At 32.1% G+C, this 13,819-nt stretch overlaps 3 protein-coding genes and 1 long non-coding RNA gene across 11 annotated transcripts in view; 2 read left to right on the forward strand and 2 right to left on the reverse strand.

Annotated features, from left to right (window-relative positions):
- LOC107361941 (proton myo-inositol cotransporter) overlaps positions 1–4,874 on the forward strand; it is a 28,962-nt gene extending 24,088 nt beyond the window's left edge. For 3 of the 4 annotated variants that reach the window (XM_089266201.1, XM_015928904.3, XM_025160768.2), the window contains one exon: positions 3,348–4,874. In XM_089266201.1, the coding sequence (XP_089122327.1) occupies positions 3,348–4,596 (1,249 nt within the window). In that variant the 3' untranslated portion in view covers positions 4,597–4,874. Of the gene's footprint in view, positions 1–527; positions 2,317–3,347 lie in introns of those variants that run through there. The other variant, XM_015928903.3, reaches the window with a different exon arrangement.
- A 1,098-nt stretch (positions 4,875–5,972) lies between these two features.
- LOC107361944 (smoothelin-like protein 2) lies at positions 5,973–12,065 on the forward strand. Of its 4 annotated transcripts, none has more exons than XR_016197898.1 (6): positions 5,973–6,146; positions 9,276–9,411; positions 9,731–9,824; positions 11,094–11,245; positions 11,339–11,539; positions 11,614–12,065. XR_016197898.1 is itself a non-coding variant. In XM_015928906.3 (5 exons), exons 2-5 carry the CDS (start codon positions 9,293–9,295, stop codon positions 11,481–11,483), a joined length of 510 nt encoding a protein of 169 aa, XP_015784392.1. In that variant the 5' UTR covers positions 5,973–6,146; positions 9,276–9,292; the 3' UTR covers positions 11,484–11,626. The 4 variants fall into 4 exon arrangements, 2 of the variants coding, with proteins under 2 accessions (XP_015784392.1, XP_025016505.1); XR_016197899.1 differs by having other exon boundaries at positions 11,621–12,065; XM_015928906.3 differs by having other exon boundaries at positions 11,339–11,626.
- On the reverse strand, positions 6,474–9,128 carry LOC112538802 (uncharacterized). 2 transcript variants are annotated; one of them, XR_016197900.1, is made up of 5 exons: positions 9,002–9,128; positions 8,697–8,842; positions 8,305–8,583; positions 7,033–8,123; positions 6,474–6,650 (listed from the first exon to the last, which is right to left on the reverse strand). It is a non-coding gene; the product is annotated as an uncharacterized LOC112538802 (long non-coding RNA). The 2 variants fall into 2 exon arrangements; XR_016197901.1 differs by lacking the exon at positions 8,305–8,583.
- On the reverse strand, positions 11,919–13,468 carry LOC107361943 (early estrogen-induced gene 1 protein). The gene is made up of 3 exons (XM_015928905.3): positions 13,179–13,468; positions 12,751–12,871; positions 11,919–12,654 (listed from the first exon to the last, which is right to left on the reverse strand). Exons 1-3 carry the CDS (start codon positions 13,325–13,327, stop codon positions 12,079–12,081), a joined length of 846 nt encoding a protein of 281 aa, XP_015784391.1. The 5' UTR covers positions 13,328–13,468; the 3' UTR covers positions 11,919–12,078.
- Between the last annotated feature and the right edge of the window lie 351 nt (positions 13,469–13,819).

The raw sequence follows: 13,819 nt of genomic DNA on the forward strand, positions 1-13,819 counted from the left end.
TATTTTTCATGAATTAATATTTTAATCATCACTGAAAAAGGATCCAACTTGAATAATTCAAATCATTCTACTTACCAGTATTTCGCAGTATTTTGTAGCCTTAAGAGGGAACCACTAATCAAGTTGAACTTGTTACACAACTGGAGAGATAGTAATAGTAAAAATTTCGTAATTTTTCATGTAAGTCCAGGAATTTTAATGTGCTTCTCCTTAAACACGATTCTCTGTAGCTCAGTGAATCAAACGATGAAATTTTGTCACACATTCAAAGACTGATAAGATGATTTGTGGTTAAAAATTGAAAATCATTGAATTGATTTCAACGTCTTTTTTCTGGTTTTTATTCACAAAGCATCACTATAATCATCATGACATTATAACATAGAATTACTTTTTTTGCTTGATAACATTACGATTAGCAAATTGTTAACAAAACGTTTTGTGATTATTGATTAATGCAAGGCTAAATGGAACAAAAACGCCTGAAAATCCATCAGGAATTCCTGATAATTTGAATCATCAATTATTTATTAAGATAATTTGAGTTTGCATAGTTTATTCGTCGTTAAAGTTGATTCTGTAAACTTACATATTTTTGTAATAATTTATGCGCAATTTTTGAAATTTCAATATATTTTTGTATTGAAATTAAAGCTCAAGTCAACAATCAACTGCCACATCAACTAATCAAATTTGTATTTACCTAATTAACAATTATCTAATTATGATAAAACTAAATTATTGATTGAATGAAATCTTTTCAAGGCGAGGAAACGAGTAAATTAAAGTTGCTATGAAATAAATGCGATTTTTATGATTCTGTTTGTTTTCCTCGTTTAATCAATAGACCAACACTGTTTAATTAATGCTATTTAACAATTAGTTATCAGTCTGAAAGTTATCCAAACTAATCGTGCACCAACTGTTGATTAATTCATTGACTGAACATTTAATCAACTAATCATCTAATTGTTGTTTTTATTTGAATTATAAATCTGATCAAATCTTTACTCAAGTATTGTAATTAATGCTGATTTCAGTTAATCAACTTTAAGTACTAGTAATTAGGTTGTCCTAAATCAAGTCTAGAACTTTGAAAGATCACAATTTAGCTACAGAATCACAATTGAGAGTGAAATAAAAGACATTAATCTCACAATAAGACTCAATTGAATCATACAATTTGTTCAATTAATTTAATTTAAGCATCAAAGTCTGATTGTTGATCACTCAAAAAGCCTACAGTTTATCATTGAATCATATTTTTACTCTTATCTTTCAGGGAAACCTCTAAGATCAGCTATTAACGATTAAATAATCAGCAAGGTTATCACGTTTCACTCACATTCCTCTTTTCATATCATTATTCATTGATATCATGATATTGATACAGTAACATTGGCACAGTATTTAAAAATAGATCGAAAATGAATCTTCAATTTATTTATTTACCTTTAGATTCAGCCTATGGTCAAAAGACTGACCTGAAGAAGTGCAAAATGCTTTTAAAGTAAGGGTCACTCTAAGAGTATAACAATGATCAATAATGAGTTGGCTGAGTCAATTTTGCTTATATAATTTGATTGTAATTTATGTAATATTTTTATATGCTCTAATTATGTGTTTTGCTTGTTTTATGATCACAATTAATCGGCTTGTTGTTTACGATAGACCATGACATCTCATCCAATCTAGATGAACTATTCATTGATTGCTGAATTTTTCGTATAAATTCAATCATCCAAAATTTTTGTACTCATTCCAAGTCCAATGAACATAACTTACACAAGTGAATCACGTATGATACAAAATGTCCACATCCAGTCCACCCGTTTTCATATACACAGTGTCACTTCTGTCTGCCATTTGCGGTTTCCTCTTTGGTTATGACACTGGTATTGTCTCTGGTGCTATGGTTTTGATTAAAAAGCAGTTGGATCTGAACGACATTTGGCAAGAGCTGATTATCAGCATAACTCTAGTATTTGCTTGGATATTCAGTCTTATTGTTGGATACTTTACTGATCGTTTTGGACGTCGTCCAGTCATTCTGTTCGCCTCTGTAGTGTTTACTCTAGGCTCAGTGGTTATGGCCATTGCAATGGGCAAGTGGACTTTGCTCATTGGTCGAGCAATTGTTGGTGTTGGCATTGGATTAGCATCAATGGTTGGCCCAATGTACATCGCTGAAGTGGCTCCTAGTAACATTCGTGGATCGCTTGTGACACTCAACAATCTCTTCATTACTGGTGGACAGTTCATTGCTTCTGTAACTGCTGGTTGCTTGAGTTATCTAGATCATGATCTTGCTTGGAGGTAAGCAAGATTCCAATATTTGCTCGAATTCTCAGTCGGTTTTCTTTTTTAAGTCCATGACTTGGAGCTAATGACCGATTGAATTCGTTTATTGGAAATCGTTTCTCTATTATTTTTCAACAATTGTTGATGATCTTGATATTGACTTTAATCGAATTTCTTTAGTCATTGGTTGCCTATGATGTCTATAGAGGTTATTAACAAAAGTCAAATTTTGAAAATCTTTCATTTTCTTCAATTTTTCAATTTTCTGTGTAAAAATTCATTCTTAGCTTTTTTCAACTTATCATTTCATTCCAAATCTATTAATAATAGTTTAGAGATCATTTAAAGAATGATCTTGAAGGTCTTGAGGCTACTGTCACTGAAATATCATTGTTATCTCAAGTTCAACGAAGATAGACAGTTATACTCTCAATTGCTGAATAAACTTTAATCTTCTTTGATGAACTAGATTTCGACTGAGAAATAATAAAATCTCTTTCAAGAGATTCCTTGTTTTGTTTCAATATTGAAAGATTGTGAGATTTCAGCCTCAATAGTATCAGATTCGGGGTTTAATAAGGAAATTCCTGTTTACTCCTTCGCAAGATAATCCTAATCTTGTACTTCTATCGAAATGATGGTTAATTTATCTCATCAACTAACCTTTTAAGATACTCTCTGAGTAACATTTAAACAAACTATAATCCTCATGTTTAATCAATGAACATTATCGTCCTTGGTCGAGTTGCTCAGAAAAATCGCTTTTCGCTATAACAAAAAAATCCCATTCTTAGTGACATTATAATGGCCTTTTACTATAAAAATGTAAATCATTTAAATTGAAAAAACTAATAAATTATGATGAATCAATTGAAACGACGATCGAATGATTTGTCAACCAAGATTCACATAATTTCAATGCATATTCATTTCTAATATGCCATGAAATTGTTTGAATTTGAATACTTAATCTATTTATTAATGATTATCTGAACCTTCAACTTGATTACAGAAATTAATACAGCAATTATTTTGATCATTTCTAGGTTAATGTTGGGTATCGCTGGTATTCCTGCGTTTATCCAGTTCATTGGATTCTTCTTCATGCCTGAATCACCTCGTTGGTTGGTAAAGAAAGGCAAACATCAGCAAGCTAAAGCTGTCTTGTGCCGAATCCGTTCCTCTGAACAAACAGCACAATTGGAACTCGAAATGATCAAAGATAGTTGCATTGCCGAAGAGGAAGCAAATGTTAAAAGCAATGGTGCCAATGTTTTGTCAAAAATATTTTCATCACAACCGTTGAGACGAGCTCTATTGGTCGGATGTACTTTGTCAGCTATTTCTCAATTATCTGGAATCAACACTGTTATGTATTATAGTGCGACAATCATTCAAATGTCCGGTGTTTACGAAGAAACATTGGCCATTTGGCTAGCCGCTGCTGTGGCTTCTGTAAATTTCCTTTGTACATTTATTGGTATTTATTTTGTTGAGCGGACTGGTCGACGTAAACTAACTCTTGCATCCCTGTCTGGTGTAATACTCAGTTTAGCCGTTCTTGCCGCTGGCTTTCAATTGATTGAAAGCGAATCTCCAGCCATTCATCCTGAACCTTTAAATTCATCATTGCCAATTTCATTCTCTGCTAAAATGGACATTTGCTCAATTCAAAGATCTTGTCGTAGCTGCATCACACGACCTGAATGTGGCTTCTGTTTCTCTGATTACCCGCCGTGGGAGAATGGATCGTGTCTTTTGACCGCCAAAACAGCTCATTCGGAATGGGACAAAAGTAAATCTCAATATGGAACTTGTTCCAATGGAACGATTGTACCTGAAAAATTAGTTTGGGCTTACGATTGGTGTCCATCTAAATATGCTTGGCTCACAATTATGGGTTTATGTCTTTACTTATTCTTCTTCGCACCCGGATTGGGTCCCATGCCATGGACTATCAATGCTGAAATCTATCCATTCTGGGCTCGTGGTACTTGCAATTCAATATCAACATCTGTCTGTTGGGCTTTCAATCTTCTTGTTTCTTTAACATTCCTTTCCTTGACCAAAGCAATTACCAAACATGGTACTTTTTGGCTTTACTGTAGTTTCGCTATTGTTGGTTGGATATTTCTCATTATTGAACTACCTGAAACTCGTGGAGTGTCTCTTGAGAATGTCGAAGAACTGTTCAGAAGACCAAAAAAGAAAAAGGATGAATTGAAGAAACAACCAGTTTCATCTCCCGATTTAGATGCATCTAATAACAACAAAACACCAATTGTAAAATGCTAATGATTGTCATAGCCAGTTCAATGAAAATAATGGAAATGAAAACTGACTAGTTTTCATTCAGCGATTGGACGCCAACGAACTTGTTAAAAAAGGTTTTCATAAACTGCGTTTATTTGTTCAAAAATGTATTCATATTTTATTATTTGTATTTTATTACTGCTAATATTGATGTACGAAAAAAGGATTTCTGTAATCAACCTGTTGTTACAATTTTACTAGAAATGCCATTATTATGCATTTCCTTTATTAAATCCATTGATTGAAATATTGTGAAAATATTGTGACTAATCTGCATTTTCCTCGAATATAAGGATAATTTGAATTCCTTCATTCAACTTTCCAAGTTAGAATTATTTTACATATTTAACGATTAGTAAGCCAACAACATTTTCATCATTTTCATTAATTTGATTCAAACCTACAAGGAAAGGTAGGGAACTGGTGCGCTATGATTCGTTATTTGTTACAATATATTATGTTTGAAATTTTAGCCTGAATCTTGGTCTTATCGTTTATTAAATTCAAAAATGATTTATCAAAGGTCTTTAAGTACATAAGCCCTATGGTAAGAAATAACATTAATAAAACGTCATTTTCAAAGGAAACCCAAATTTTAAACCCTTTTCGATCATTTACAATGTTAATCATTACCCTAGGAATTATTGATAGCATGATTAGCATGGCATGTAAAATGAGAATCTCAATACTAACCATAAGTTGGTGAATATCTCGATTCGCAATCAAGAATTGCTACCGATAACTGCTCGTCTGGGTTGAGTCTCAACTAAATTATTATCAAATAATTTTTGAATTTGAGAAGTTTGTTGATTAAACCAATAGCTGCATGTGTTACTTCAAGTATGGAAAATTCATTTTCAAGATACATTTATAAATTTATATCCCATTTCAGGATACTTTTGGACTCCTCTGTATATCTAAGAATAAGCAGTTAATCCAGGATTATATGATGACTCGTAATTCACGAGTAAGTCTTCATGGTAACAAATACAATCCTTAAACCTAGAATTGCTGCAAAAATGAGTAACCATATTGAAATGAAACATAATTCGAACCGCCTGATTGACCATATTCACAGAGTTGGTAATCCAATAAATAAGCATTCCAGGTCAAGACTTGCACAAAATGAACCATTAAAACAAAATGTTATTTGTAACTAACTATACTGTTGATCACCTGATGGCGTTAGAATCAGCAAATCAGTAAAACATTTGAATGTAAAATAACGAAAACAAAGATGATATGTTATCATTGATGCAAAGTCTTTCTTCTTTCTTTCTTCTCTCTTCATTGAAACTTTTCATACTCACTCAAATCACTATCATATAATCAAGTTCAAATCTTTACAGTTGTTTCATAGTTTAACGGATTATAGTCAAACTTTGATCTACTAGTGATCAAACTAAATCTATTCAACTCGCTACTTAATTCCATCACATCTTGATCAGTTGTTTTCTTTTTTACTACCTTTAATTCAATTTTCTGGTGCTCAACTGTTCTCAAGTAAAAGCTTCATTTTTTCCCTCAATAAGGTAAGTCGATCAATTGTTCAAAATTATTCCAACGGTTTTGATAATTTTCAAGTTGACGATAAAGAATCTTTTATCAGAATTCTATTGGTAAACCAATAAACCAAGAAACAATTTGATGTTTAAAATTTAGTATTTCAAGTCGTTTTTCTAACTCATGTAAGTCTAACTTCGCCACCTCATTGTTTTGTCTAATTTGCTTTTGATTGATACTCTGTTACTAATGACATTTGTTATGTGAGGCAGTCAAATTGCCATTTATATTCACGCAGATTTATGAAAAGCTTAAGCTGCCAATGTATATTGTTACCAGTTAATTACCAAAGCTGATTATATGACAGTAATTGAGTAAAATCATTTACACTTGTTTTTTCTTCTAATGCTTGTAAAAAAGATTACAGATAATTGTATGTCGAATCTTTTGCACCAAACCTTGAATTTATTCGATATGTTCAGCTATTGTTGATTACTTTGCTTGACCATTAACTGGATCCATTTATTTGTTACCTAGAGATATCAAGCAAAAGTAAACGAGGAAAAAGTTAGCGTAAACAAAATTGTGAAAGATGCAGCATTGTTTTTGTAGTGGGCGAAAAAGAGGAACAAATTAATATAAACAGAGAATTGGACTGAGATCAAAAAATTAACAGAAAAATGAAGCAAAACCAGAAAAATATCCAGAAAACAAGCGTTAAGCTATAATTTGAGTATTACTGGATAAATGAAGAAGGAAATAAGCTTAACATTATTCTTAAAGTTATGGTTTTTCAGTGGTAATAATACTGTTAATATGTATATTGGTAATGTTGCTAATTGCCTATTTAGCATCAGGTGATTAAATGTAACTATTGTCATGGTTTAAAATTGTTTCAGATGAATATTGGATTACCTCAGTTACTCTTCTTCATTTTTCAATCTTAGAGTGCAAGCTTTCAATACATTGCATCAACCGAGTCATTGCCAATATTTTTTCAAGATGTCAGATCAGGTCAAGAAAGATTTGTCCCAATCTTTCAAAGTAGAACCGTTACTACAGTTGTTATGCTGTTTTTCACTTTCATTGGAAGTGGTCCTTATCAAGTAACACCTGACCATGAATTGGAACAGGGTTAAACTAAAACACATTCAGAGCCAAATTTTGGCAAAATGTGAAAACAAAAAGGATGAGGCTGGAGAATTAGCGGGTTAACGGAAAGAACTTGCGTATGTTTATCGTCAAAGTCAACTGCTTTTCGTTGTTAGACTTGTCATAAAAGATAAATCAACAAAAGTTTGCATCTTTCAGCATCATACTCCTTTACTTTTAGTTTAGAGTCGGGGGTGGGTATCACTATCTTTCCTTTATCCTCTTGAAGCCATTATAATGGGAAAGAAAAACATTGAGTCGATCCATTTATAACTCTTCTGGCGAGAAAAAAAGTCTTCCTGAATAAGTTTATGTTTAACCCAAAAATAAAACAACAGCAGCTCTTTCTTATCCATGAACTGTTAACAGAGAGCAACTGGCAATCATAATACACAAGGCTTTTCTTCAGATTGAGCGCAAAAAGCGAGAACCAATATCACATCCAATGAAACCAGACATGACGAAAGACTATTTGTTTTAATTACACAGCCATAGATAAAGTTGTAGATATAAATCCATAGATGATTGATTCAGACAGTTGTCCCAACTGATAATTGATCTTGGTTCAATTTTTTTCCATTCAGTTAAATCTTTACCACATAGCTGTTTGAAATTGAGTTGATGAAGCAATAAATGATCCAGGCGCAACAGATAGGCATAATACTAATCAATCCTATTATAAGCCAAAATAACCCATCAACTGTCAGAATTGATCGGTGGCAAACAAAACTGAGTAAAGTGAAAATATAAGCAAGAATATGATGATGAGACGAAAAACAGAAGGTGAAGATCAGTATCTTAGTTCTTTGGTGAAGCTCTTTTTTGACTGTCATCCATGAGAAATGATCTTGGAACTGAGAAAGAAAAGAAAAGCAAAAATCTTGGTTACAAATCAATCGTATGTCAATTATATCAGACAATTTTTCAAGGTAAAATAATCAAATCCAAAAGGATAAAGATACAAGGTCTAAAGAAAGCTATGTACAAAGGTTCTTGTACAGAGCAATATGTTTATACGGTGTATGTTTAAACGACCTAGCGCTCGTGTAGATCAAAAAGACCAAGTAATTTCCCGCTATGTTTAGCCATCTCAGAATGGTCAGTCAGTCATTTATTTGGTGATTGTTTAAGTCAATACATTAGACGTTAGTTAACCTCAATAAGAAATAAACAATTATTTCCATCGTATTTCATGGTCTGTCATCAGTTTCTGTGACTTAAATATTCTGTCATCTGGTTAGTCGCCCGATCCAATTATTTCTTTTTCAAATTTTCTTGTACAAAATTTACAGTCGTTCCGATATTGTATCCATTCTGAGAAAGAAGTTTACTGCAAGAATATTGAATGTATGGATCAGGTGCATCTAACAATTGATTGGAACTAACAAACGGTTGTAAGAGCACATTGTAGTGTTTCTGGTACTTACCTCATTCAACATTTTAAACATAAAAGATGAAAATTCAACTCGTTTACAGAAGTGAGTGAGGATAACACCATTTGCGAATGCTCGTTGTTTAGAAAAACACAAACAAAAATCATTTGGACCCTAAATTATAGCTTACAAAACAAGCTCTATTAGTAGCAGACAGATAAACAGACAGAGGGGAAAAAAGTTGAAGGCAGGTTAAACAGAGATACAACATAGAATGACAGAGAACTAACGCTTGTAAATCAATTTAACAGTAATATTTAACCATCTATAAATCTAATAAACAATTGTATAATACTTACTTGACGATAGATGATTCCTTTCACAATTAAAAGTAACTTGTATGCCAAAACATTGAAACTGAAATTTTACCAATACATTTAAAAACCAACAATGACTTGCTCACCATCTCAAGTTGCTTGTAAGAGTTCAAAAAATCATTGTGATTTAAAGCGCCAAAAAAGAGTGAGCTAATCCCGCGTAAACTTGCTTCATTTGTTCCTCTTCTTTTCACTTGTCTTTTTGCTTCTTATTTCAATTGTTAACTTTTCTTGGTTTTTCTTTTTCTTTTCTCAGTCCATCAAAACTTCATTATGGCTGGTAGATGGTTAGCTCAGACAACCAACCATGTTGAATCTAAATCTACTTGTGTCACTACAGTTAATGCATTTGCCAAGTTCAAGCAAATGGACATGGAAACCAAAACCACAGTGTGAGTAACTTTTTAACCTTTAACCTTACATTCAAACTAACTTGAAATTGTACTGACGAACAGTCAGACATAGATTATATAACATATTGAGGCCAATATTTTTGGATCAAATTGATTCTGGAATTGTGCTTTTAATAAGGGATACTTTTTAAAGGTGTCTGCATTTTGAAATTATTTTAAAATGTAAATGCTTTGTCTTCGTAGAGGCTGTTTAATGTGTCAGTTTATTTCACACAAGTTCATCTAAAACTTATGATATTCATGTTAATCTAGCATCTCTTCTCTAACTCTTGGTTTTCCTTCTAACTCCGACTTTTAGGACAAGAACAAGGTTTGGCCCGGTTGGACGAAGTGGTACTGATGTTAAAGATATGCTGCTACGCTGGTGTCAAACAAAAACTTCCGGGTACCCGGTAAGTAAAAAGTTTATAAAACAGATGAAAAGATTTTTATTGAATTTTGAGAACTTAGACGGATCAATAGAGTTTGATGTATACGGATAAGATTGGAAAGTTATCAAGGAAATGCTAAAAGTAGAAAAATCAAGCCAATACTTGTATTGATTGTTGATCCTTCTCATCATGCCCATCTTTAAAAAGCCAACAATTAAAACTCCACCCGCACATCAAGCTCAAGGTGATGACAGATTGGAAATACGGATTACAAATTGACTTGATTCTTATTGCTGTTTTTGTGAACCAAAATGTTACACCCTAGGGTGGCGTTGCAAGGTTTCCTCATAAAGTGCAATTGTTTAAATTTTCAACAGTTCTGCTTTATAAAGAATCCTTAGCAATAATTTTTCTTGAATGGATGATACTGGATTAGCGCTTAAGTCTGACTATTTTCATGAGGATAATTCACACGCAGACCTCTTAAATACTGAAAAACCTATTGGAATATTTGAAATATTGAATAGTTTTGTATATTGAAAAATCTCAAATCCAAATCATAATTCCAAAAGACATTATGAATTACATGTAGACATGGAGATACGTGATAAATCTATTTGATGATATTTTAAGGATTAATGATTGGACATTAAAATTTGAGAAAAATTATGGTTTGATTGTTTTAAAATTGGAATGATTTTATCTTGATTCATAGAAACTATTCAGTGTTTATTGAGAACCTTGAGCTTTTTATCAATTCTATCAACAATAAACAAAATATTATCTTATTTTAGGCTGAGCTTGAAATCATCCAATAAAACTGATCATTACAAGGATTGCAAGAAATAGTTTCACAAAGATTTGGTTTCTTTGTTTTTATTAAAGCTCTAAGTTCAGAGAAGGGAATATTCTGTGACAATTTAGATATTTACAATAGAAATAAATTCCAACTGAATTGTTGATTCCTTATTTTTCATGCCATCACTGAAAAATAAAGCTTATCTGCATGCGATAACCTTTAGAATTCAATTTGCATAGATTATTGTGTTTGATCATTCTAGGAACTTTTCATTTAATTTATTTTTAGTAAATAAATCTGTTTTAATTACATCATGACCATGATCATCACCAGGCTCTTGGATTCATCTGATAAAATTTGTTTAGGTCATGTTTCTTTCAAATATAATATTTTGATTGTTTATGTGTGAATTAGTACAAAAATAATATCTTTTTAAATGACGTTTATTCTTCATTTATTGCAAAAACTAAACCCTTTCTTTCTATTCTTAGCATGTTAATGTTGTAAACTTTTCCTCTTCATGGTGTGATGGGATGGCCTTTTGTGCTCTTATTCATCATTATTATCCAGATGCATTCGACTTCAGCACTTTGGATCCCAAAAATCGTCGATCTAATTTTGATTTGGCCTTTAAGACTGCTGAGTAAGTAGAAATGTCTGTAATTAATGTTTGTTTTCTTTACTCTAAAATATTAATCACCTAATGTTAATATTTTTGCTCTCCCTCTTGGTACAGAGAAAAGGCTGATATTGCTCCCCTTCTTGATGTTGATGATATGATATTGATGAAAGACAAACCAGATTGGAAATGCGTTTTCACATACGTACAAAGCATGTACAGGAAGCTGAGAGAACTTGACTATAGAGAAATTCAGGATTGAATTTAAATTCATTGTGACATCAGCATTCGATTCATTCATCTTTCATCCCAACAAAAGTATGCGTAACGACGAATTGTTTTCAGAAATGTAATCAAAATAATTGCTAATAAACGATAAACTCTGTTTTGAGGTTCAAGGTAAAAGAAGAATCGATAAATAAATTGTGATTGGAGTATCTCCGAGTATAACATCCAATATAGTGGCGAATTTCGATGAACAGACCAAAAGATGGACAAAAACAGAGATGTGAATGGATAGTTTGTTGGCTCTTTTTCAATCCAACTGATGCAAACAAAAAGCATGGGAAATTGGATTCCTTAGGTAGGAAAAAAGCAATATGAATGATAAAAGTGGTGAGGGGTGGATGATTATTATCAGAGAGAAAGGTAAAATGAAACCGCAATATGTTAAAAGGGATTCTCAGGCTTTGGATGATTACATTTTGTTCAATTTTAATTGTTTACCTTTGATTTTATTTCACAAATATTATTTACAAATCAATTTTTCTCATGATTTATAGTCAAATATAAATAACTTATTGTTAACAGCAATTAACATTTAAATACAAACATTCAAGAATCACTCAGGTTTTTCATTAAGATGATTTCAAATTGCTTTTACAAGCAAGCGAGGTGGTCCCGTCTTTGGTGACAATTAATTCTAAACCAACTTCTTGATCATCATTTGTATTATCAAATTTTTCCAGATTTGTTTCTTCGACTAATTGATTAATTAATTGAACAGAATCTATACGAGTTGAGTAACAACCATTATCTGCTGGTATGTCTCTAATATCAAGTTTCAATTGAGTTGTTTTTTCATCATCAATGGCACTATTAGGACACCCGTCGGCTAAAGATGATGAACCATCACCATCCAGGTTGCTTGTTTTACCCTCTCTACCAACTAAAGCTGTTGATAAATCGGATAATGAATTATTTTGAGGTGGAGGATGAATCGGAATATTGGAAGATGGTCTTTTAAATAGCGGATCGCCAAAGAGTAGGGTCATTCCTATGGTCACCTTGAGTGTTGAATTATCTTGCCTATAATTTTTGTTGTCATAACCTTCCAATAAATATCTTTTGGTTATTTGCCCAGAGCCTGCGAATTCTGCTAGATCCAGTTCGACAAAGCCTAGCTTTTGAGATGAGCGACCTCCTTTAACTTCCTAAAAAACAAGAAAACAAAAATGGATAAGATGAAATTGTATTTCGGTTTTAGTATCGAAAGAAATGGTTGTTGACAAGGAATTGTTGTACCATACCTTACGTACGGATAATCTAAGAATAGTCGAGTCAAGAACACCATTAGACGGGTTAGCACTCATTTTACAAATGAAACTAGAGCTACATCTCCATTTAACTTGATGATCTTTTACCTCTTCTCTGTTATAAAAAGAAATGATGAGATGGATACAGAAAAGGGAAAGAGAAATAGGGATTGATACACGTAAGAAAATTGAGTAAGTACTTTTTTAAAACCATCAACAAAGATTATGAGATAAAATTTAGAAAAAGTGATCTCTAGTCCTACTGTCAGATCATTTTTTCCTAATAATTATATTCAATAATGATTATATACATAACACTGATAATACAAATATTATCTCAGATGCATTGTTCAATCATCTCATGAATCTGAATCGATGATCATAAAAAAGAAAAAAATCAATTGCTAGAGTAATTTACTTACCTAGGAGATATAAAACGGAACGAGCCTCCATCGAGAAGACGACATTTAATGAACATTTGTCCACTAACAAATGGCACTGAGCTCAATTCTTCTAAAGTCAATGAGACAACGAATTTGTACTTCTTTTTTCTCATCAAAAATGTCATCATAAACTATTTGAAAAACACTGATCTTAACATCAACAGAAATATTGAAAACGGTAAGGATAAAAATGATGACAGAAGAAGAAGCAGCAGATATAAAAAAAATTAACAGGTTAATGAGCTTGGTGATGTAGGTAAACATAAAACCTTAAAAATAAAAACAAATAACAGTCTGTTAACAGAGTTATTCAATTTAAACAGCAAAATTCGTTAAAATAACAGTAGAGTCTATTTATAAGACATTTTTACGGTAAATCAAGCGGTCTTTTAACATTAAATAGTCACTTTAAATTCCGGTTAACAAACAATTTTTGTAATTCTGTAAACATTTAAACAAGATGAGATTCCAAATGAGCTGAAACGACAATAGAGAGATAGATAAATTAACCAAACTGTATTGAATGACTATAATTAGTAATTACGGTCATTTGTCCTGATTTTTAAAGATGCTTTGGTTACTCGCCTGTTTCACTCATTTAATAGGTAACCGTGGTTAAC

The sequence above is a fragment of the Tetranychus urticae genome, chromosome 1 (assembly GCF_039701765.1).
Source record: "Tetranychus urticae isolate SD_2017Ah chromosome 1, NJAU_TeUrti_SD_1.0, whole genome shotgun sequence".
In the NCBI taxonomy this organism is placed as follows: domain Eukaryota; kingdom Metazoa; phylum Arthropoda; class Arachnida; order Trombidiformes; family Tetranychidae; genus Tetranychus; species Tetranychus urticae.